The sequence below is a fragment of the Ceratotherium simum genome, chromosome 10 (genome assembly GCF_057802395.1).
Source record: "Ceratotherium simum simum isolate JZ-2026a chromosome 10, ASM5780239v1, whole genome shotgun sequence".
Classification (NCBI taxonomy): domain Eukaryota; kingdom Metazoa; phylum Chordata; class Mammalia; order Perissodactyla; family Rhinocerotidae; genus Ceratotherium; species Ceratotherium simum.
In genome coordinates, this window is record NC_141909.1 from 2,521,010 (window position 1) to 2,545,974 (window position 24,965).

The window sequence follows — 24,965 nt, forward strand, 5'->3', positions numbered from 1 at the left end:
ACCGAACATGCGACAGCCCCTTCCTACACCCACCACCCAACCAAGTCGGAGGAACTTGCCAAACAAAAGGGCTGTGGGTGACCTCTGATGTTTTTGAAGGGCACCAGGTAGTCAACAACCTGGCCCCTCCTCCAGGCCACACAATTGACCTGGGGGCCGAGGCGAGGGTTTTAGCAAAGGGGAGCAACAATGGCGGCGCCCTACCTGGAACATGGTGCTCAGAGACTGAGTCATCCAGGGGTGCCCCAGGGTCCCGGGGAGCAAGGGTCCAACCTACCCGGGAGGAATAGATGCCAAGAAGCCGTTTTTTGTTCCTCAGAAACGCACACTCCATTTCTCATCAGAGATAGAAGCTCTGAGGTAAGCGTGCCCCACCCTGACACTTGGGCGCTAAGTGTTGCTTCCGGGGCCATCTAATCCACCGCATCTCTTCAAGGGGTGGTCCAGCCCAGCCCAGTCAGGGCACCCTGTCCCACACTGGACAGCTTGAGTTTCTCGCCAGAGCCCGCCCCATCCGTTGGCCAAGGCCTTGGGAATCTTCCCCTTGTTTGGACACAGTCAAGGAGTTCACAGATTCCCAGGTCACTGGCCTCCACATTTCTAGTATCTCAGGACTAGGGGTTGACAAGCCACAGCTTTTGGGCCAAATCCAGCCCATCTCCTGTTCTTATAAATAAAGTTTTATTGGAACATCTGTGTCAACACAGCCAGAAAATGAGTGAGGGCTTCTGGGGGCTTCTACAGGCTGATTTCTTATCTAAATAATCCCTTTGAGCAGGACATATCTGTGAACTGGTTTATCATGTATATATTATATTTTTTTTTCTTTTTTTTTTTTTAAGCCTGCAATGTATGGATGTATAAGCCACAGCTGTTCTGGAGAATGCAAGTTTCCAAGGTGAAAAACAGATTCTCTCCAAGACCAAGGGGCTTCCCTGGCTGGCCTGCACACCCGCAGTTAGCATTTGTCAGTCACTCTGGAACCTTCGTGCATTCTGCCGTGGAAGAGGGATGTTGAGGAAGCTGCAGCGAGGTTCCAGGCCTCTCAGAAGTTGATGCGGCTCCTCTCATCAGTGCAGTTACTGCTGGGCAAGTCCTGAATCTCCTGCACGTCTGAGTGATGTGGCTTCGGGTCAGTGCTGTAAGCGGTCTTGATGCCAGTATCAGTGACAAGCAGTGCCACTGAAAACTGAAAGCTTGTGGCTAATGTTCTCACCCTCCCAAGGCTGTCTCCCCTAAGGTAAAAATACCGCATTGGATAAGACAGCGCGAAACAAGAAGCATTCAAAATACCTTTATTTTTTCTCATTGGGTGGTCATTCCATGACACGTTTTAACAGCGATTCCCCGGCTGTACATTTCATTTGGATATTTCCACCAATCTTGACTTTTTCTTCGTCATGCATTTCAATCCTCACTTTCTTCATCTTCTCCTATTGTCAGTGTTGCTGGATTTAAAACAAAAAAAAAAGTGTTTTTTGGAATGGAATATTCATCAATCCTAAGGAAATTTCATCAAGGTCTGTGAACACGTCTACACGGCACACATCCACATGGCCATGATTCACTCAAAAACGAGTTGGGTAGGTGGGTCTGCGCTGCCACATTCTCTCCCCTAGCTCCTGGGAGAGAAACCGCTTCTTGGGAGAGGGGAAGCCTCTCTCCGCAGAGAGCACCAAGACGGGGCCCGCGTGCCCTGCAGGCAAGTGTCGCTGCACAGCCAGCCTCGGTTGGGGCAATCTCCAGACCCAAGGAGATGCCTAGCAGGCCTCTTCACCCTGCCTCCTCCTTCTCCTGACTGCTCCAGGAAAACCCAGTCCCTGTGACTAATGGAGAGTAAGAGACCTAGACAGAGTCCCACACAAACATCACCAAAGATAAAGCTGATCACGTTTCTTCTCTAACCCAGCAAGTCGCTCACCTGTGAAAACCAACAAGCCACTACCAAAGGCCTCCTAAGAGAGTTCATACCGTACAGGCACCTCTGCCTCCTGGAAACCAGAGGGGCCAGAACACTCAGCTGTCACTCACACCACCCCCTGACCACCGGGCAGCCAGCCTGCCCTTGCAGGAAGTTCCAGGATTCAATCTGCAAGTGGGGCTTGGTTCCCGGCACCACCACCACGCCTGCACTCACACCCACTGCCCGCCAGGCACTGGCCCCGTTAGAGCGGTGGGATGGCAGAGAGGCAGGGAGTAGGGCGAGACAATATTTGTGAAAGGAAACGTGCTTCTAGCGCAGGAAACCCATACCGAGGGCAGAATCCCCCCTACAGACCCGGCCCTCCCAGGCAGATCAGATAGACCAGAATGTTGTCCAAACTAAAAAGCGAGTCTCGTGTTGCTGAAGGGCCCACTGGCTGCAGAGCATCTCTCACAGACGGACCCCCACGGGAGCAGAGCTCCCCGCGCCTCAGAGCCTGGACCACCCGCCGGCCTACCTTGCTCGCCCTCGGTCTCGGCCTCGGCGCTCTTGGCGCTCTTGTGCGATGGCTGGGCGCTCGCAGGCTTCGGCTCCCCGGCGCGGGGGACCGCCTCAGCTTTGTCACTCGCCTCGGACGGCAAAGGCACTTCTGTGGGGACGTCCTTTTCTCTCCTCTCTTGAACAACTCTGATGGGAAGAGACTTTTATCACCATCAGAGAAATCCAAAACGGAAAACTCCGTGGGCCATCCGGGCCTCCGCCAGGACGGCGCCCTAAAACTCGGGGTCTGCGGTCACGCGCGTGCATTTGTCAAGGTCACTGCTCTGTCTCGAGAGTTCCCGCTTGCGTTCTCACACGTGCTCCCGACAGAGACCGCGGCGGCGTCCAGCCTCCCGAGGACGGGACGCGGGGACGGCGAGCGTGTTTGGGGGCCGCGCACAGCCAGGCGGCGCGCCCGCCCCCGGCACCGCTCGGGGTGGGAAGGGAGAAGCGACTCGTAATCTCAGAGGCTTCTGTCCGTGTCACGGGGAGAGGCCGTGGTAGCAGGCACCTCGGCCCCCAGTGAGAACGTGAGTTTCAGCTCTGCCCACGGGCGTGCCCGTCGTCACCGTGACAAAGAGGGGAGACGGCACACGGCTCCACCGGGGCGCCAGCACCGCACGGAGGGGCGCGGGCCGCCTGGATGGGAATGTCGGCCGGGCTCTGCAGACACAGCCGGGGGAGCCCGCGCCCCACTCGCCGGCGCGGGAAGGCTGTGGGGTGAGACGGGACGGCAGAGCCCGGCAGGGTCGGGTGCTCGGTAGTCGCTGGTGAGGTTTTACCGGGAGCTCTGCGAAAATGAGGGGGGCCCTTCGGGCAGGCTCGTGTCCATCCATCGCAGGCGCTCCTCGAGGCCCAACAGCACCGGCCGAGGCAAGGCCCCCTCCCGCCCCCCTCAGGCTCCAAGCTCTGCGTGTGAGTTACTGACTTGTAAATGATGGTGATCACGAAGGCCCCCGCGATGATGACGATCAAGGCAGAAAACACCTGCACGTACGCTGGAAGACAGGTCAGGCCATCACCACTGGGACCCAGGGCCAGTGCACAAGGCAGGCCTCCCCACCGTGGGCGCAGCAGCCCCTGCCCTGCGGCCCACCCCGCCCACTCACCCCTGAGCACCGGAGGCGCCACCCGCCTCCACTGCCTGCCTGGAAACTGCTTCCAGGGGCTCAAAGTTGCCCTTGACAGGTGAGGCTCCACCGGAGGGACTCAAGGTGGTGGCCAGTGGCCACCAGAGGACACCTGAGGACTGCCCACTGAGGAGAGCCTGCAGGGAGGGCTCCCCCATCTGTTCTCCAGAAAACAGCAGCTCACCGCCTCCTGTGACCTGGGCACCACACCCGCCCCCAACTCCCTGGAAACGGTTCCTCAGTCCTCAGGTCAGTTCTCCCAAAACGGAACATAAGGAAAATGCTTTTTGGATGACAGACAAATTCCACTGGTCTGATTTCAGATTTCACTGACTGAGCTTTTCTGTGTTAACAAGGGGCTTCCTCTGTCCCCGAACTGCTCATGTCTTCTCTAAGCACATCCCCAGAGAAGAGCCAGACCCTTCCAGGTGACTCTGAGGGGGCGGCCTCTATTCCCGTATTTCCCTGCGTAGGAGCATCAATTGCTGTAAATTCTCACCCCCTCTCCACTCCCAGGAAGGAGTGGGAAGGAGGAGCTGGGCATGGCCCACCCGGAGCCCTATCCTGGGGCACCCCCACCGCAGGAGCCCTCCTGGTGCCCAGAGGGCGAGCCTTCTTGGAGACTAACATTTTGATCTCCACTCCCTCGTTGGCCCAGGACTCTGGCTAAGCAAAGGGGTGGTGTTCACTGGGCCCCCAAGCCCTGGCGGTTCCACGTGAGCGTCGCTCCAGCCGAAGCCCTAGGATCACCTGATGTTCTCTCCCCAGTTTCATCCTTCTACATTCTCTTCATCAGGTCGATGAAAGGATTTTAAAAGAATTAATGCAAGTGAAGTTGTTAACTTGTGCCTGGCGTATAGTTTGTGCACAGTGATCCTTCTTGTATTATTATCATCACTATTCTCTTCTCTAACTGCTTTTATACCCTTTCAAAGTAAAGAAACTGGCTTACCTGCAAATTCCTATCTCGAGTGACATGATTTGCCTCAATTCTCTTACCTCCTTCTCCCTCTAGCCCGTTTTCACCGGTCCTTAACCAGTAGTAACATTATTGGATGCAGTGTCCTTGGCTTGTGCATTAGTTTCTAAGGCAGCCATAACTCGTACCACAAACTGGGTGGCTTAAAACAACAGAAATTTATTATCTCACAGTTCTGGAGGCCAGAAGTCCAAGATCAAGGCATTAGCAGTGCCGTGCTCCCTCTGAAGGCTCTAGGGGGGATCCTTCCGTGCTTCTTCCAGCTTCTGGTGGCTCCCGGTAATCCTGGGCATTCCTTGGTTTGTGGAAGCATCACCTCGATCTCTGCCTCTGTCATGACACGGTGTTCTCCCTATGTGAGTATGTCTTCACACGGCGTTCTCTTTCATGTCTCCTAAGGACACCAGTCATATTGGACTAGGGTCCCCCTACTCCAGTGTGACCTCATCTTAACTAATTACATCTGCAAAGACCCTGTTTCCAAATAAGGTCACATTCACAGGTACCAGAGGTTTGGACTTCAATATACCTTGTGGGAGGACACAATTCAGCCCACAAGAGAAGGTAAGCTACAGTTGATAGTCGTAGAGAAAGCTGCCTCCCAGGCACATGAGGATGGTTCCAATGGGATGTGCATTCCTAGACTAATCTGCAGGTTCTCTGGAAATGGATGATGCTACCGGGGTCCTTGATATGGGGGCTGAAGTTGGAAAACTGAAAGTGGGTTGAAGCCAAATAGTTCAGCGATGGTAATCCAAACAGTTAATTTTCTCAAATTGATGAGAGCTCAGTAAGTAATGGTTAAGTACACAATGGGCACTCCATGATTGAGAGTTCATCAGGGAGAAGATGCAGGGGGAGAATGGGACTTGGGGTTGTGTGGTTGCTGGACTAACAGACTAGTACAATTTAACAGTGAAGGAATCACGAAACTGCTTGTTGAAAGTTTTGTTCTAATCAGTTGGCTTATTTCTTTAAATGATGCCTTTCCCATGGATGTGTGTTTACCTAAGTTCACTCTCGAATCTCCAGGGCTATAATAACCAGCCTCCAAGATGGCATCCAGGGATCCTTGCCTCCTGGCACTTACACCCCAGTGTAGATGCTCCCACATGGCACAAGGCTGACCTCTGAACCAAGGGCACAGTGGCATGGTGTGACTTCCAAGACTAGGTCAAAGAGTCATTGTGGCTTCTACCCTGCTCTATCTTGGATTGCCTGCTCTGGGGAAAGACAGTCATCATGTCATAAGGACATGCAAGCAGACCTCGTGGCAAGGAAAAGGGCTTCCTGTTAACTTCTAGTACTGACTTGCCAGCAAACCAAGCCATCTGGAGTAGATCCTCCAGCCCCGGTCTAGCTTTCAGATGACTGCAGCCTTGGCTGACATCTTGACTGCAATCTTATGAATCGCCTGAGCCCAAACCACCCAGCTAAGCCACTAAGTTGTTGCTTTAAGCCACTAAGTTTGGGGTAATTTGTTACATAGCAATAAATAACTAATACAAGGGTGTAGCATAAGACTTGGCACAGAGAAAGTGCACTTTAAATGACATTGAATGAATTGAATTGCAATGAACAAATAAAGTGAAAGAGTGAATTAGGAGCTTTTAAGGGACAAGAAAGTAACTCTCAAATTCTTGAATTCCAGGGAATGTGTATTCCTTAGTGTGATCTTGTATCTTGGTTCATGAAACAAATTCAGAATTTATATGTGAGTGAAGTCTTGTTGGAGAGACACACATATTCAGACAATACTTCAGTATTCAACTGTCAGCATATCTTCTATAACTTTATATATGCAAGTATTTTTGGACCTTGATGTCAAGCTCTTAGAGGCAGTGACTGAATCTCTGTGATTCTTTCTGTACAGAATCTGGCCAGTACACTCTTTCTTATGAACAGTATGTGTGGTTTATCATAAGCCATGTATTATGATTGACCATTCAGAAATAGCAGCAATTGAAGAGAGCATTATTTTCTTTAAAGAATATCTTGGTAAATTCTCCCCCAAATATAAACAAAAGTTTTGAAATCATCTCAACAAGTCCCACGAAGAAACTGAAGTCAAACACTTGGAAGAAATGACATGTTAAATCATGTACCCTGAATCAAGACTGAAGAATGAAGGCAAGTCATTCTCTTTGAATTCCCAATTCTTTCTCAAAGATCTAATGCTAATTCCCCAAGTTCATATTCTTAATAATACAGATTATGCCATGACACAATGTGCACTTCAAACCAGCCAATTTAAGAAGTTGGTGAAAGGTTTTCATAACATGGAATTATGTGCATAAAGAACTCATAATACCCTGTCACTGAATACTACAACTTACACAGCACAAAGGTTCATTCGCCTTCTTGAATGAGAAAGATGTCAAAGAAATGAAAAATAATTTGAGGGCACAGTGAGAACCCAAATGTAGGGCTCACTGCCCAGACTCTTCCCACAGATGGCCCAACCTCTCGGGCTTGAAAGAAGCCTGAAGTTAAGAAAAAGCCTAGCCCACACAACTCATTTATTACAACTGAAAGGATGGAAAGAGGATTAATACTTGCCTCCATGCAAAAATGACATACCCACTTGCAAAACAGTGAGCACTCTTCAAGTACAAAAATTCTTGCGAGTTGTGGGGTTTTTGGGGGGAGGGGTTCCTTAAGGGCACTAATAATTAAGGTGCTGTAAAGAATAAGGCTCATTTTTCAAAAGAGTGACAGGCATAATGTGATTGTACTAATTTAAACAATGTTTGAAATACATACTAACATTTAAAAAATGGCCAACTCGCGCATAAAATCCTGATGAGAAGATGCTCGGGGGGTGGGACAGAGGAAAAACAAGGAAGAGCAGTAGCAGCCTGGATTTGCGTGCCCTTATTAGCTGCCATCTTTCTTGAATGATCCATTTCAGCACTTTACGCTGTTGGGGCTCCGTTTCATTGGGATATGAGGAAATTGGGATAATTAATGGCCAAAGACCATGACCAGTTCTGTGACTTGACCCGGGAATTGAATGTCTCCTGCTTCTTAACATGTAGGAGATCAAAAGGACAAACTCAAACACCCTTTTGATGTTCATGTTTTCTGTTTTTAGGAGCCCCAGATGGTAAATGTCTCAGAAAAACTAAGTTGCATACATGCCCAGGACGCTAGAGTGCTCTAAGGAGCAAAGCTCCATGACGGAAATGAAATGAGCTAGATTGTAATGCTCTGCTGCCCTCCAAATGGTGAGATGTGTGTATCAAACCACCAATACCACAAAACAACAACAAACAGATGACAAGTGAAAAGCAGCAAACTATGGCTAGACCACCACCCAGTGCCATGAGCTCAGCTTCAGGAGTACGTGTCACACACCCCAGAGAAAGAGCTGTAGAAATGCAGCAATACGATAGGCCATTCAGCATTGGAAGAACAGAGACTCAAAAAGAGCTCTCAAGTAAAATTCTGGCTAAAGCCTGTAGGTTTCATGATGAGAGAGGTGGCGAATGATGAACTCTTTTAAGTGGAAAGCACTGCATCTTGTTGCAACTCTCACTACATGGTTGCATACGATTGGACTAGAGGTTCATTAAAGCCCAGAATAACTTTCAAGGTGACATCAGCAATGGCAGAGGAGGAGCCCCCCAAATTCCCTCCTCGATAAAAGCAAAGAGACTACTGGCAAAAATTGTCAGAATAAACTTTTCAGAACTCTGGAAATTAACAAAAAGCTTGCAGCAATCTGTTTATTCAAGATGAACAGATGAATATCAGTAAGAACAGTGATCTTTGGACATTTTAACTTGCCCTATTCCCACCTCTCCTGCCCACCCTCCAGTTCCACAGTAGTCTTGAAAACCAACAGCCCACAATCATGGTGACATCCAGCAGCCTGGCATCACTGGAGGGTGCAGAACACGATGGGAGCTCCTTCAAAGTCCCATTCTTGGAGAATTGTCATTATTTAATCCATCTGGTGCTTCACAGGAAGATCCCACTTGCAAGGCTGTCTTTATTTGACCTGACTTGGAGCTCATTTAGCGTGAACAGCCTTTTCCTCAGCCACTTGTTGAAAACAACTAGAGGCAATTGTTGAAAAGCATGACAATGGAAGTGGTTGATAGGAGTTGGGACAAACAATAGCCTGACCAAACACTTAAAAGGAAAATTTTTGGAATGAGATGACTATAGGGAGGTTTGAAAAGCGCTGACACGTTCCTTGGAATCTAGAAGGCAGTAGGCATGCCCAGGCCTGTGTACATACCTAGGAAAGACCTGAGAAGACCCCACCTCTCACTTCTGGCTGACCTTGAGGCTCTGTGTAAGCATGAAGTGAAGATTAAGGCAGAGTTGGAAACTAGCTGGCTGAGTGTTGAAGGTGTGCCCCAACACTCACACAAAGCCCCCAGCAAAGACTGAGGGACATTGTTGCCAGGCGTCCAAGGAGATTTCTGTCTAGTCACTAACTGATCACTAGGCTAACAAAGCAGAGTCTTTGGTGATCACACACCACAAAGAATACAGATTTCACAGAATTAGTTCAGAAAAGCCGTTAAAAAAACAATAACAACAACAACAGATTTGCGGAGTCAGGAGAACCTGATTTTTAGAGTTGCCACATTATTTTAAATGTCACATTTTAACAACAACAAAAAATATGACACATGCAAGGAAACAAAATATGGCCATCCACATGAAACTATCCTTGAGGAAGCCCAGATGTTGGACCTACTATGCGAAGACTTTAAATTAGCTATTTTAAATATGTTCAAAAAACTAAAGGAAACCATGTCTAAAGAACTAAAATATGAGAATGATATCTCACCAAACAGGGAATAACAAAAAGAAACAGAAATTATTTAATTAAAAAAGAAAGAACCAAATAGAAATTCTAGAGTTGAAAGTATAATAACAAAAGTGAAAATCTCACTAGAGGAGCTCAGTAGTACATTTCAGAGGCAAAAGAAAGAACCAGAAAGCTTGAAGATAAATCTATTGAGATTATCCAGTCTGAGTAACAGAAAGCAAATAGAGTCAATAAAAATTAACAGAGCCTCAGAGATCTGTGGGACACCATGGATTGTACCAAATATGCAGAATGGGAGTCCCAGAGGAAGAGGAGAGGGACAGAAAGGGGCAGAAAGAATATCTGAAGAAATGGCAAAAACTACCTAAATTTGATGGACATTAATCTATGTAGCCAAGAAGCTCAGTAAACTCTGAGTAGGATGAAATCAAAGAGATCCACACCTAGACAGATGATAAACTGTCAAAAGAGAGAATTGAAAGCAGCATGAGAGAAACAACATGCTGTGTATAAAGAAGCCTTAAGATTAACAGCAGGTTTCTCATCAGAAACCATGGAGATCAGAAGGCAGTGGGATGAAATATTCAAAGTGCTGACAGAGAAAGACTGTCAACTAAGAATGTTATATACTGCCACTCTATCCTTCAAAAATGAAGGAGAAATTAAGACATTCCCAGATAAACAAAAACTGAGAGAATTCATCACTAGCAGACCTGCCTTACAAGAAATACCAGGGAGTCCTTCAGGATGAAAGGAAAAGAGACTAGACAATAACACAAATTCACATGAGCAATACAAAGCATCATTGAGATGCTCAATAGATGCAGAAAAGAATTTGATAAAATCCAACACCCTTTCATGATAAAACACTCAAAAGGGGGCCAGCCCCGTGGCATAGTGGTTAAGTTAGGCACACTCTGCTTCAGTGGCCTCGGTTCATGGGTTTGGATCCCAGGTGCGGACCTACACCACTCATCAGCCATGCTGTAGTGGCATCCCACATACAAAATAGAGGAATATTGACAACACATGTTAGCTCAGGGAGAATCTTCCTTAGCAAAAGAAAAAAAAAACACTCAAAAAACAAGGAAGAGAAGGGAACTTTCTCAACCTGATAAATATCTAATAAAACCCACAGCTACTATCATACATAATGGTGAAACACTGAGAGCTTCCCCCTAAGATCAGGAATAAGACAAGGATGTCCACGCTTGCTGCTTCTATTCACCATTGTATTGAAGGTTTGAGCCAGGGCAACTAGGCAAAATGAAATAAAACCATCTAGATTAGAAAAGAAGAAGTAAAACTATATTTGTAGATGATATGATCTTGTATATAGAAAATCCTAAGGGGCCAGCCCTGTGGCGTAGCAGTTAAGTGCACGTGCTCTGCTACTGGTGGCCTGGGTTCAGATCCCAGGCACGCACCAATGCACTGCTTGTCAGGCCATGCTGTGGTGGCATCCCATATAAAGCAGAGGAAGATGGGCACAGATGTTAGCCCAGGGCCAGTCTTCCTCAGCAAAAAGAGGAGGATTGGCATGGATGTTAGCTCAGGGGTAATCTTCCTCACAAAAAAAAAAAAGGAAAGAAAATCCTAAGAAATCAACTAAAAGGTGAGTAGAACTAAGAAACAAATTCAAGAAGGTTGTAGGACACAAGATCAATATACAAAAATCAGTTATATTTCTATATACTAGCAACCTTTCAATTCTATTGGGCATACACCTAGGATTCTATATACAATCTGAAAAAGAAATTAAAAACACGATTCCATTTACAATAACATTAGAAAGAATAAAATATTTAGGAAGAACTTTAATAAAAGAAAAATAGATTGGCACACTGAAAACTACAAAAGGTTGTTGAAAGAAGTTAAAGACAACCTAAATAAATGGAAAAACATCCCTTGTTCATGGATCAGAATACTTAATATTATTAAGATGGCAATCCCTCCTTGAAATTATCTACAGATTCAATACAATCCCTATCAAAATACCAGATGGCTTTTTTGCAGAAATTGACAAGCTGATCCTAAAATTCATATGAAAATGAAAGGATCCATAATAACCAAAACAATCTTGAAAAAGAACAACAAAATTGAAGGACTCACACTTCTTGATTTCAACTCTTATTACAAAGCTACAGTAATCAAAGCTGTGTGGTACTGGCTAGGGAAAGACATATGGATCAATGGGATAGAATTGAGAGTCCAGAAACAAACCCTCACACTTATGGGCAATTGATTTTCAACAAAGGTGTGAGACAATTCAATGGAGAGAGAATAGTCTCCTCAACAAACGATGCTGGAACAACTGGAAATCTATGTGCAAAAGAATGAAGCTGGACCCCTACCTCACACCATATACAAAAATTAACTCAAAATGGATCAAAGACCTATATGTGTGAGCTAAAACTATAAAACTCTTAGAAGACATCATAGATGTAGATCTTCATGACCTTGGATTAGGCCATGGTTTCTTAGATACAACACTAAAAGCACAAATAGATAAACTGGACAAAACTAAAACTTTTGTGCTTCAAAGGACACTGTCAAGAAAGTGAAAAGACAACCAACAGATTATGAAAATGTGTCTGCAAATTATATATCTGATAAGAGTTTACTATCCAGAATATAAAAAGAGCTCTTACAACTCCACAATAAAAAGACAATTAATCCAATAAAAAACTGGACAACGTATTTAATAGACTCTTCTCCAAAGAAGATATACAAATGGCCAAAAGCACATGCAAGGATGCTCAGCACCATTACTCATCAGGGAAATACAAATCAAAACCACGACGCGATACCACTTCACACCCATGACAACGGACATAATCAAAAAGACAGACAAGAGTTGGTGAGGATATGGAGAAACTGAAACTCCCACACACTGCTGCTGAGACTGTAAAATGGTGCAGCCACTTCGGAAAATGGTTTGGCAGTTCCTTAAAAATTTAAAAATACAGTTCATATATGATCCAGCAATTCTACTCCTAGGTAAATACCCAAGAGAATTGACAATATATGTTCATGCAAAAATCTGTATGCTTATGTTCATAGTAGCATTATTCATAATAGCTAAAAAGTGGAAACAATCCAAATTTCCATCGACTGATAAATGGATAAACAAAATGCGGCCAATCCATACAACAGAATATCATTCAGCCGTAGAAAGGAATGAATTTCTGACACACACTACAACATGGATGAACCTTGAAGACATTATGTAAGTGAAAGAAGCCAGACGCGAAAGGCCGCATATTGTATGATTCTGTTTCTAAGAAACGTCCAGAATAGGTTAATCCACAGAGGCAGATCAGTGGTCGCCAGGGGCCGGAGGGAGAAGAGAATGGGGAATACTACTTCACAGGTACAGGGTTTCTTTTTGGAATAATAAAAATGTTCTGGAATTTATAGTGGTGATAGTCGCACTACTTTGTGAATATCCTAAAAGCCAATGAATTATACACTTTTAAAGGGTGAATTTTGTGGCATGAGAATTTTATCTCAATAAAAATTGTAACCAAAAAAGAGGTAACTTCCGATTGTTTCTCTCTGCAGGTACAAGGGAAGGTGTGGGATCCTGGGGCACTGGGTCTCCAGGAGGCGGAGGGCAGGACGAGTAAGGAGATCTGGGCCCAAGCCTTCTGACTCAAGATCTGAAGGAGAAATCGCCATCAGAAAATCCTCCAGCTACGAAGGGCATTTGTTGTGGCCTCTCATTGAGAATCGAACTGACTCCTTGTTCGCCTGTAGTGTCAAATCTTCACCTTAAAGCAAGGCAGACACTCTCCCTCTGGGTGAACCAGGATCCTGCCACTGCTTTAGCTTCCTGAATGGTTTTGCCGAGAATATCACTTTCTTCTTGAAGGAGCTGCGTTAGGTGGGGTTTGAGTCTGCAGGATCGGGCAGCCCAGTGGGCCAGTATATGGTAATACTGATCGGTCACTAATGTCTGTGATTTCCTTCGTCCAGGAATGAGAGAGGACTCAGCGTCTTGTCCCTGAGGGGCTCAGCCTCGCTGGGACTTAGAGGAAAAAGAAAGAAAAGAAATCCTCCCACAGAGGAGCCACAGAACACGTGTGCCTTTATCCCCTGGGTGGGGGGGACAGAAGGGTGGCCTGGGACGGGGCTCCCAGGACACATTTTCCACAGCTTCGGAGCTGCTGCATCCCCATGGCCAGCAGGTGGCTTTTTGTATCCACAGGGGCATTTCCTCCTCTTTGGCCAGATCTTGTATGGGCTGCCCTGTTCCTCAGGCTTGTTCATGCCTTCCCAAAGGGTCCCAGAGCCCATTCACCCTCATTTCTGAAAGGGCAAGACAACCAATCAAACGTCAAGTGGAATTTTTGAGGGTTTGGGAATATTAATTTAGAAAATCCCAGGGGCACAGAAGGCCAAAGCTCTGAAGTGTGAGAAAATATCCAGAAAGTATACTCAGAGCAGCCCTTCATGGCCAGCATCCTAGCTTACGTCCTCCTCCACACCCACGCCCTCCTGCTGCCCTTGGAATACTTTTTAGCTGCATGCCCCCCTTGGCTGACTGGCAGGAAGCAGGCCCTATTCTGAGGGCGATGGCCACTCCTCAGCCCCCACAGCCGCACATCCCAGGAGTCCCTGCTGGTCCTGCCTCCCCAGGTACACCCCAGGCTCAGGTGATTGGGTGCAGATCTTAGTGTCAAGTCTACATTTTCATTCTGACAGTGAAGAGCTTGCAGAGAAGCCCCAGTCCGGGTCTCAGTCGTCCTCATGTCCGGGCTGCACAGCTCCCGCTCCGCCCTGGTCAGGCCTTACCTTGCACACAGGCGGCAGCCCACCCTGCCCCTGACCAGCCTCTTTCGTACTACTTTCCTCAAACCCAGGCTTCTAGACCCCCCAGAGAGACCCGAGTCTTCCCTGAATGAGGGATGTCAATTAATGCTCCTCAGCAGTGGACTTTCTCTGGTGGCCTGAGTCCCAGCCACAGACCCTCTGAGCCCTCTGCGCCCACCACTGCACTGAGCAGAGCTGTGGCTGGGGAACACCAGGAAGCCTGTCCAGCAGTGGAGACCTGGGCGGGACAGCAGGCCGTTCTGGGCCCCGGGGCTTTGCCCGCAGGCGGCGGGCCTGGCCCGGATACTTACCGGGGACGGCCTTCTCATAGCAGACGCCTTTATAAAAGCAGCACCCGAGCTCCTTGCACCGATTTCTGGTGACATTGTAGTCACATATGTCATATAGAGGAATGTCGCACACTGCAGGGCACAGACACAGGACGTTACCACCCAGAGCACCTCCCCCGCATCACTCTGCAGGGCGTGGGACGGGAGCCCACTCTGTGGGCTGTGTGGAGGGTTTTGTCATGTTTTTAATTACGCATCAGACAAATCCCACTCTGAAACTAAGATGGAGAATGAATTAGACTTCTGAACAAAATAACGTGGAGTTAATTACACAGGGGAACGTTGGGCCCTCTAATGATTAAGGAGATAATGTGTCTCGGTGAGCACTCGCCAGCTCGGCACTCCACAAAGAAAACAGAACACAAAGACTGAACACAATGGATATTTGGGAATCGGGGTTGCAACGTGCAATTAATTCACATTCGAGCACACAGTGAGTTAAAATTTCACATGGGCTGCGGATTATTTCAGAATTTAGAAGCTGAATCAAAAGGATGGAAAGTTTAATGTCAGTTTTAACCAAAAAAAAAAAAAAGGAAATGTCATAAATGTGCAATCCACTATAGGAGACGGCGAACGATCATCTTCAGCACAGCTCAGCTACCTAACGCCTCACACATCTTCAGCTCTGAGGACAGCCGATGACCCTACTTGGCAGCGAGAACATCTGCCCGCAGCCCTGCACGTCTCCTGTCACGAGGGGAAGAGGAGGGAGCCCATCCCTCCATCCTGACCTTCCAAAGAAGCCCATTGTCTCTCATGCCCCTTCCTCCCTTCCCAAGACACCAGGCTTGCCAAGTGCTGTCACCATGGCCTCCCCACCAGCCAGAGACGCGCTGGACCGATGACGGCCCTCTGCTGCCGGAATGCCACTGCAGCCGCAGGAGCACGCACCGGACGGCCAGCCGGGCTGGAAACAAAAGGCTGAGCAGAGTCGGAAGATGAGAAGTCAGCCTGCTAACCGCCTGCACAGCGCCCTCTCCTAGAGCTGGATCCCAATGCCAGGGCCCGGCTTGCTGACCGGGTGGGGCAGAGGGAGCCAGCAGGAGGGGCCTGTCCTCGGCCCACCCGGACTCAGAGCAGCTCAGAGGCCAGGCCAGGGGTGCCGCTGTGTGCTGGCCTCACTGGGTGCCTGTGGTCACCGAGAACCCAGTTGCTCTGCAGAGCGGCTGTCGGTATAAGGGGAGGTGAGCTGTGCCAGGTTTTACTTCCAGTGCGGTCCAGGCTGCAGGGAGGCCCACCTAAGGCCTGCAGGGCAGCCCTGACCGTCTCAGGGACACAGCACCACCGCCACCACCAGGCCCGCGTGTGGCTCCCACAGAATTAGAGCAGGGCCCTGATGACAGGACGGTGGCGGCAAACACAGCTCCTGTGTGCTCAAGCCTCTCTACCTCATCTGGAAAGATCCAGGGACCCCAAGACCGCACGGCTGGCGGGGCAGAGCTGGGGTCCCCGTCACCCCGCTCTCTCCACGGTGCGGCTCCGCGGGCACCCTTCACAGAGCCGAGGGGACGAGGGTTCCCAGCCTTGCTCCAGGGGACGGCGGGTGCTTATTTCAGCAAACAGCACGGGCAGGAAACAACCCGCTGAGTGAAGCATGATTTCTGTTCACACGGATTGTTCTCATCCACAGGTGAGAAAACATTGTACGTGATTTCCCGTTTCGACGGCTTTGATGGAATATTTCAAATAGCAACTGGTCCCCTCCCTGCTGTGTGGAAGCAGTCTCCCCATCATGTCTGAGACCCTGTGGGCCTCCCTTGCCCTCCTCCCTCATCCGTGTTCCTTCTCCTCACTGCTGTCTGCCCGGCCTGGACCTCCCATGCTGTCGGGATGCGTTTCTTCCGAGTCACCACAGGGAGGGTCTCTCTCATCTCCATCCCCCGAGTGACTCCGAGAGATGGGGTAAGCTCAGGCTCCCTTGGCTCACGGTGGGGGGCGGCAAGGCTCTGGGCGGCAGTGGCCCAGGTGGCGCTACTGAAGACACCCCGTAGCCCCCAACTGACCCCCTGTCACGGGCAGTAGGGAGGTGCTAGACACAGCCCCTGCCCAGAACATCAATGGCCACCCTGTCACGTGACCATCGGGTGCTGGAAGCGGCATCTTCAGCTGCCCCCATCACATGCTGCTCCCTTGGGAATGGTACCCAATGCCCGGCGCAGAGTGGCATAGAAGCCCCGAGGGGAGGGGGTGCTTCCCTGGGCAGGGCCTGGCCACCGCAGTGCAGTGTTGATCCCCAGACGCACCCCATCACCCCAGACTCAGGCCCCACGTCAACCACATCACAGCCAGGGTGGCCCCAAGCTGCTGGGGCTCCACGCCTGCTGCCCACAGGCTCAGCTCTCGGCACACCCGGGACATCCAGGGAACAGCGGAGCCCGCGTGAGAAAGGCAGCCCCTGGGCCAGGCCAAGGAAAAGGAGACTGGCAGCACCTCAGATGGCCAGGCCAGCCGCGTCCTCCCGCTTGCTTTGGAGAAACAGAGACCAAGACAAAATAAATAAATAATTTAAAATGCACACACATGTACATGCACTCACCACATACATGCATGCACATGTGCACATACACGTATACCACATATGCACACACACACCAGGTGCACACACCACTTATACACACATGCACACACATGCACTGTCTGCATGCAATACCACATACATACACACATACTGCATGCACACACTTGTGCACACATGCATGCACACAAACATAATACCACATGCACACACACCACATGCATGCATGCACACACCACATGTGCACGCAAACAAACACACACACACAGGCCTGGGGTTCCCTGTGAGAAGTCACCTTTGCTTCAGGAGGATCAGGTGGCTCGGGTCACAGTGGGGGTGCGGGTCTGTCTCCTGGCTGGTTCTCCGCACATGCTCTGCAGGTGTGTATTTGCCCATGGATGTGCCCGATTCAGACAAAAGGAAATGGAGACCCCTGGAGATGCAGACACTGCCCGTGTGCGGATCCAGCAGACAGGAGTGCATGGCTCCTGTGGGGACGATCTGGTTCACCTGTCACTCACCTCGGGAAGCACCTAGACACGGCACCCAGGTAAGGACGCCCCTCCAGACGGCCACCCTGCCCACAGTCACCCAGGTCACAGTGCCCCTGCAAACTTGATGACACATGCCGAGGCCTTCTTTTCCAACGCCATAGGAACTCCCTTGGCACCACATTTACTGTCTTCTGCGGTGAGGAGAGGACAGAGTGAGGGTCTCATGCCCGGGGCAGCCCAGAAGGGGCTCGGCCTTTGCACCCCTGAGGGATCCCTCTCCGAGCTCCAAACATGCCTGACCGTTCCACAGCTTCTACTCACCCCCTCCACCTGCTTTCCTCTCTGTCTGTCAAGTCACGCTTCCGGGAAGCCTTCTCAGGAAAAAGCAAAGTCCCAGAAGGACCCGGAGACGGGGCCTCGGAATCCACACCCAGAGGGAGGAAGCAGGCGGGTCCTCTCTCCTGATGCCCGCTGCTCCCCCATCTCTCCCTTTGGTCTGCAGAGCAGTTTGTAAAACAGTAGATCAGAAGGGGACCTGGCAGGTCTCCAGTAGGAGCCGCTGGACTTCATGGCTGTGGAAGCTTCCAGAATTCCTGAGACTTAACCTGGCCGTGGGGGAGAATGCTCCATCAGAAAGGAAGGCGTGCGGCTGGCCACTAGCAGATATACGAAGCCGTACTGCCTCCTCAGCCCCTGCTGGAAAGTTCTGGACCCGTGGCTCCAGGAGAGTGTCGCCGTGAGTGCTGAGATGAGGTCATGGAGAGGTTTCTGGAGGAAGGACAGGCCGGAACGAAAGCACGGTGCTCCCAGCGCAGCAGCCATCCGTGGGGTGCCCAGGGGCTTTGCCCTGAGAACATGCTCTCCCTCACTTCACGGCAAAAACGCTTTTCAGAAAAGTTAATTGTAAAGAAAAATCTCCAAAAAGCACATGTGGTTTCCCACAGCTGTTGCCCGTAAAACCAGCACCGCTCTCCAGCGGAACGTCATCTGTGCTCAGGTGGCCAAAACTGACAATGCCCGTGCCCCGAGGGAATCCCAGCCAGCTAGGGGCTCCCTCCTGGGACCCAGGGCACCCCAACACACTCAGAGTGCCCGGGGCTCTGCACCCCTCTCTGTCTGGGGAGATTGACACAGTCATGCGACAGGCCTAAACCTCTCTTCACACGTCATCGGCCAACAGGGACTGTGAAAATCTCTAACATTTGAGACCCACGTTCTGGATACTCTGAGCTTTAAACTCCACATGTCAGTTGTCTTGGAACAAAGGATCCAGTCCTCCTGAGAGGAGTGTGGGGCGGGCCCGGGGACCCACCCCGGCAGGCAGCGGTGAGCAGGGAATGCGGCCATGCGGAGCGCGCACACGTCGTGAGCAGGGGAGCCCTGCGTGCGCTGGGACGCCCGGAGCTCATTCTAACCTCTGACGTTCAGGCCTGGAAGGCGCCTTGGCCTCAATCCACAGGATTCAGACGAGGGTCTAATGGCTCTGGGATTTCCCGCAGCCGCACAAGGAGAGGAGAGCAGACTGCCATGGGGTGCGAGTCCCCGCTTTTTCCCCATAGGCCACTCCACAGAAATTACCCCAACATTTGTCAGGTGCCTACAGTTTACAAGGCACTTCACAGAATCTATTCCAGTTTTCATGGCAACTTTGTGAGGGAATTGATCTTAGCCTCAGACAGACAGACAGACAGTAGACAGAGGATACATAATAGATCAATAAAGGTAACAGCACAGCTGTACAGCCAGATCCTGGGTTCAAATCCTACTGCCCCACTCTGGCCACACGACCTTGGGAACCAGAGTCTTCATTTCCTCACCTCCAAAATGAGTGTACCCATAGTCTCTCTGCTGGGGGGCTGCTGGAAGGGTTAAATGAAACAGAATTTAAGAAACAACCTATTGTCATGGGGTTTGGAGCACAGTAACGCCCTATCTCGGCTATGACTATTTTTACTGTCATTAGCATTCCTGCTTCAGGTTGAGGGAGCTTGGCTGTCTCTCCACCACCAGCCCCTAAAGCAGGAGACGTCAGTGGCTCTTCTTATCCTCGGGAGAAGCAGGGTGCCTGGTGCACAGAACACATTCAATGCAGGTGTCCAAAGGATAATTGTGGAGTTAATAGACTGACTCACAGCCCGCCTGGTCCGGTGTGGGGCGCACGGCTCGTCTTCTCCCTCAACAGGACCAAGTCTCCTACAGGGGGTGGAGCCGAGCCCCCAGCGCCCGCCACTCAGATCTCATAGATGGAGCTTTGAACTACATCCAGAGCGGATCCTTGGGTCTGGGCGAACCCCAGAACTCACTTGTTGGAGAGCCGTCAGTCTCGGTGTCCGTTCCACAGACATTTGGGGAGCACCTGCTAGATGCCGGACCGTGGAGAGCAGAGATGAGGACAACAAGGACCCCGACTCCAGGGCCACGCTGGGCCCACATCTCTCGGCCACACCTCGGGGCTGAGGCTGCCCATAGGCATGAACTGGGCCCTAGCAGGGGTCCGCACCCACAATCTCATCTTCATTCGTCTGTTCCTTTTCTCACTCCATGGTTCACACATTTGCCCACTAAGGCCGGTGTCCCGAGGGCAGTGTGAGCCTTCAACACTACGCACGGGAGAACGACATCGTCCCTGCCCCCGGGCCAACCTCCAGCCCAGGAGCTGGCGGGTGAGCAGCGTGTGCCAGGCATGCCGGCCAGCGGCTGGCAGCAGGGCTCTCGCTCCCTTCCTGGCAGGAGGAGGGAGCTAACATTGGCCGGGCTGCAGGCGGGCAGCCAGGTGCACAGAGCATACATGTGAGGAGGGCAAGTTCCTGACTGCTGGGCAGGCTGTACCTCTGTGGGCCGCAGATGAGGCCCAGGAGAGGGGGTCCCCACTTAGGGCCCCCAGGGGCCGACTGAGGGGTCCCTGGCACCAAGTCAGAACCCGGCCCTCAAGGCTTGTCAGCTCCCTTGGAGGTTTGTAAAGAAGGGCCAAGACTTCCCTTCACAGGCTGCCTCATGGATGGAGGGGGAGCCCAGGCCTGCGTCGCGGAGATGAGGGTCGGATCCGATGGGCACAGCTGGCTGACTTGGACTCTGCCCCAAGGTTGGACCCACTGTCATCCAGGCCACACCTTGTGATCCCACAGCTCGCTTCACCTGCCCATCCCCCACACCTGCCCATCCCCCACACCTGCCCATCCCCCACACCTGCCCATCTCCCACACCTGCCTACCTCCCACACCTGCCCATCTGCCACACCTGCCCATCCCCCACACCTGCCCATCCCCCACACCTGCTCACCTCCTCCACCTGCCCATCTGCCACACCTGCCCATTCCCCACACCTGCCCACCTCCTCCACCTGCCCATCTGCCACACCTGCTCATTCCCCACACCTGCCCACCCCTTCCACCTGCCCTGGCCGCAGTGGCCAGTGCCCACCCGGGGGCGCCCTGCAACAGCTCCAAAACAGGCCGGCCAGGAGGTGCTGACAAAACCAGCCGTCATCTAACAGTTTACCAATGAGCTTCAGTAAAAACGGGAAACAGCCACATGCACGTCTACGGAGGACACAGAGACATGTTATCACATGCCTATATTCACCCCCAACTAGAAGAAGAGCGGATCACAGGCGAAATGCTAGCAGGTCACTGTGAGCCTCAGGAGGGCAGACAAACTCCCAACCCGAGGGCAGCCTGGGCAGGGCTCAGCTTTCCTGGTACATGTGGGTGACCTCCCACCCCGGCTCCACCTGGAGAAGGGGCGCCCAGCCAGCCTCCTGCAGCCCCAGGCTCCCCTCTCACAGAGCTGGGGGAGACTGCTCTCTGTCCTCACCACTCCTGGGCTCTTGTCACACAGCCCAGGGGGCTCAGCCCTGAAGCAGAGAGTAAAAGAGGTGGCCCACTCCAGGGACCCAGAAGGGACTTCTCCTCCCAGGTGGGGCCCCCAGGAGACCTTCTGCTGCCCGCTCGGCGCCCCGAGGGGTAAGCCGCCGCCTCCTCTGCCCTGGGCCTTGTGGATGGAACAGTGGCCCCTCCTGCGAGCCCCCTGCAGCCTGGGCCTGGCCCTGGGCAGCCTGGGCCCCCGTGTCCTCACCGCCTCGTGACGGAGCCCCGGGGGACAGGTCCCAGGAGGGGCTCCCAGGGTAGCACAGCCTTCCTGCAAGCCGGGGGTCCCAGAGCCCATCCAGAGCTCCAGAGCTGGGCTCCGCCGTCCTCAGTAACAAGCCATTTCCCGCCTCCTGCCAAGCGGAGGGATTAAATGTCTCAAGGCAGCTTGGCCAGCCCGGAACCTCCTGGTCAGTCCACATCCCAAGCCAAACGAACAAGAAAACCACAGTTCTCTTCCTTCCGCTTCCTTCTCCTTAGTTTATTAGAAAAGTAATGCATAAATACACCCTCAGCCGAGAAAAACATACAAGGAACACACAAGCATGGCTGGAAGCAGCCTTCCCTCTTCTCGCCCCACCCCCAGTGGCCTCACACTTCTAGAATTTCCCCCACGTGGTCTTAAGTAGCCACGCTCACACTGTCTACACACACTAACCGCACACCATGGAGAAAGTCACACTCCCACGGTTCCTTCAACAGCTGGCGGGGACAGTGGCCCACCTCAGGTCCCGGCACCCGGGACAGGGAGGAGAGGTGGACTTCACTACTGAGAATCGCTTTTCTTTAAAAAAGAGTCACCCCTGCATAAAAATTCTGAAGTGGCTGAAGTGTAAGTTTGGCAGCTCATGGTGAACACGTCTGACACTTCTGGCTCCCTGGGAAACAGTTAAATATATTTCTTCTGCTGAAAACCCCAGGTTCAGGAGTTTTTACAATGGAACGTTAAGGAAATGAAGACTTCATAGTATTTTCCTATGTTATTTCAAAAAACACCAGTTTCTTTGCCTCCTCTGCCCCAGCTGAGCCTGGAGCCTGGCTACTCATCAACGCAGTGGGTTGAAACGGCCCCCACAGTGGTCTCTCTTGTTACCTGCAAACTTCTTCAGGAGGTGCGCCGGGGACTTCTTGAACTCCGGCGCGTATCTCATCGTGGCAGCTGAAGGACAGGCGAGGGGTCAAGGGAACCTGGGAGAGAGGGCAGGTGAGCACAGGCAGGACCTTGCGGACGGATGGGCCAGCCGCGGCAGCGCCAGGGCTGGAGGTGGCCAGGCTGAGGGCGGGCGGGTCTCACCTGCGGCTCATGTCCCCGCGGAGCCCCTCAGCCTCGTCTCACAGTTACACTCCAAGGGGACAACAACGTTCGGGTCAAACAAGAAACTGGCCGCCTCCTCCCTCCCACTGCGCGCGGCCAGCGGAGCGTGGAGCCAGTGGCGGCCGCGCTTCCCGCTGTGACGTCACAGAGGGCCCGTGACGTCACAGAGGGCAGGGCTGTGAGGCTGGCAGCTGCAGAGCAGACGGGACACTCACAGGGCCGAGGAGGGTTGGAAGAGCCCTCAGTACCAAGCAAGGCGTCGCAGACTCTGCCTCCTCCAGACCCCGCACCGCGTCTCTTCCCTGTGGGACACCCGCCAGCTGCCCACCAGGCCCAGCGTCGGAGCCACGTGCTGATCCCGCCACGCCCGCCCTCACACCCACCACATGTCTCCTCGGAGGGCCCACTCTGCTGGCACTGCGGGGACAACGGTGAGCCACAGACACAAGTCCCCGCCCTCAGGGACGGACATTCCCGTGGAAGGAGACGAACAGACCCCTCAGGTCAGGTCAGCCCCGCGCTGCTGCGCAGGAAAGGAAGCCCAGCTGCTGATGGGGAGCCTGGGCAGGGAGGGGCGGGAGCCTGGAACCAGACCACCTGAGCGGCCGGGCAGGAAGGGAGGGAAGGGCGCAGGGCTGAGCGGCAGCGAGTGCAGAGGCCCTGGGGTGAGGCAGGCCTGGGAGGCGAGGACCCGGCAGGAGGCCAGTGCCCAGTGAAGTGAGGGGGCAGACGTCACGGGGGTAAACCAGGAGCAAGTGCGCAGGTGACCGCAAGGACTGTGGCCTCACGCGGAGGGAGTAGGGCGCTAGGACAGGATTTTGTGCGGAGGAGAAACCGGATTCTATTGTAACACCATCATTCTGGCTGTGTGGAAGACAGACCGTGTGGAGGCAAGAGTAACATCATCATCCAGGAGAGAAATAAGGGTGGGCCGGGTGGTCACGGCCAGTGCTTCTGGTCTGTCGTTTTAGAACCCATGACTGGCTGACGGTTGGCATGTGGAGTGTGAGAGGGGAAAACAAGTCAGCAAGGAAACCACGGATTCGCCCAGGAGGCTGGAAGGGCGGAGCTGCTGCGTTTCAGGTGGACGCTGGAATCCACTAGAGCGGACAGGCCACGTAGATGTTGTGTCTGTGTGTCTAGTCAGGGCTGAGGTCCCAGCGGGGCGTGCACAGCAGGCAGCTGGAATGGAAGGGCATCAGCATGTGTGACAGCACCCAGCGGAGCATGCCACTGGGGAGGGTGTTCTGGGCAAACGGGATGGGGCGGCCGGGTGGCGGGAGGCACCGCGTGGCACCGTGTTCCAGAAGACGAGCGAGGGAAGCATTAATCTGCAGTGAGAGGAGGGGACCAGACGAGGGTGGGAAGCAAGGAGTGCCCGAGGGGCAGCCAGGCAGCGGAATAGGTCACCAGGAGCGGCGAGTGGAGGGGACGGCCTGCCCAAGGAGCCAGCATGGCTGCTAGCTGATGTGTCCCTCGTCATACTCGCCAGAGCAGAGACACTGGACTTCACCAGGCCCAGGTTTCTGCCGGAGGAGGGTGGTTGTACTGGCAGGATTTAGCCGGGAAGGAGCCCGTGAGGACACAGTGAGGAGAGGAGGGATGACAATGCGGGAGGGGCTGCATCGAGAAAGAGGAAGCAGGAACCACCTGCCCCAGTGGGGTCAAAGGGCTCGTGTCGATGTCAGAGGAGTGAGCACCCGGCCGGCGGGAAGCTGTGGTCGCATGGGAGGTTCGGAGTGGAAGTTGTCGCGGGAGTTGTTTTGGTGTGACCCCCAGGAGCAGGCAGCTGAGGCCGGGAAAGTCAAAAACCCGAGCTGCAGGGAGGCCAGGGGGAAGGGAGGGCCCACCAGCACGCATCAGGCTGCAGTGGAGCAGAGGCTGAAGGAGACAGCAGAGCACCAGGCTCCTGACGGAATTCCAGAAGGCACACTGCACCAAGGTGGGAGGTGGGCCAGGAGACGGCATCACAATACGTGGTCTTTTGTGTGTCTGGCTTCTTTCACTTACATGTTTTCAAGCTTCATCCTCTTGGCAGCATGTGTCAGAAGGTCATTCCTTTCACAGCTGAATAACACTCCATTGTATGGATGGACCACATTTTGTTTATCGCTTTATCTGCTGATGGATATTTGGGTGGCTTCCACCCTTTGGCTATTACGTATAATACTGCTATGAATATTCACATACAAGTTTTTGTGCGGACATGTTTTCCCTTCTTTTGGGTACACACCTAGGAATGTAAT

General features: G+C 52.0%; 1 protein-coding gene across 1 annotated transcript; it reads right to left on the reverse strand.

The window, feature by feature from the left end:
* Nucleotides 1-1,045: 1,045 nt before the first annotated feature.
* TEX29 (testis expressed 29) lies at nucleotides 1,046-22,675 on the reverse strand. Its single transcript, XM_087435778.1, has 5 exons — nucleotides 22,498-22,675; nucleotides 14,489-14,599; nucleotides 3,393-3,462; nucleotides 2,442-2,611; nucleotides 1,046-1,182 (listed from the first exon to the last, which is right to left on the reverse strand). Exons 1-5 carry the CDS (start codon nucleotides 22,553-22,555, stop codon nucleotides 1,046-1,048), a joined length of 546 nt encoding a protein of 181 aa, XP_087291904.1. The 5' UTR covers nucleotides 22,556-22,675.
* Nucleotides 22,676-24,965: the final 2,290 nt, after the last annotated feature.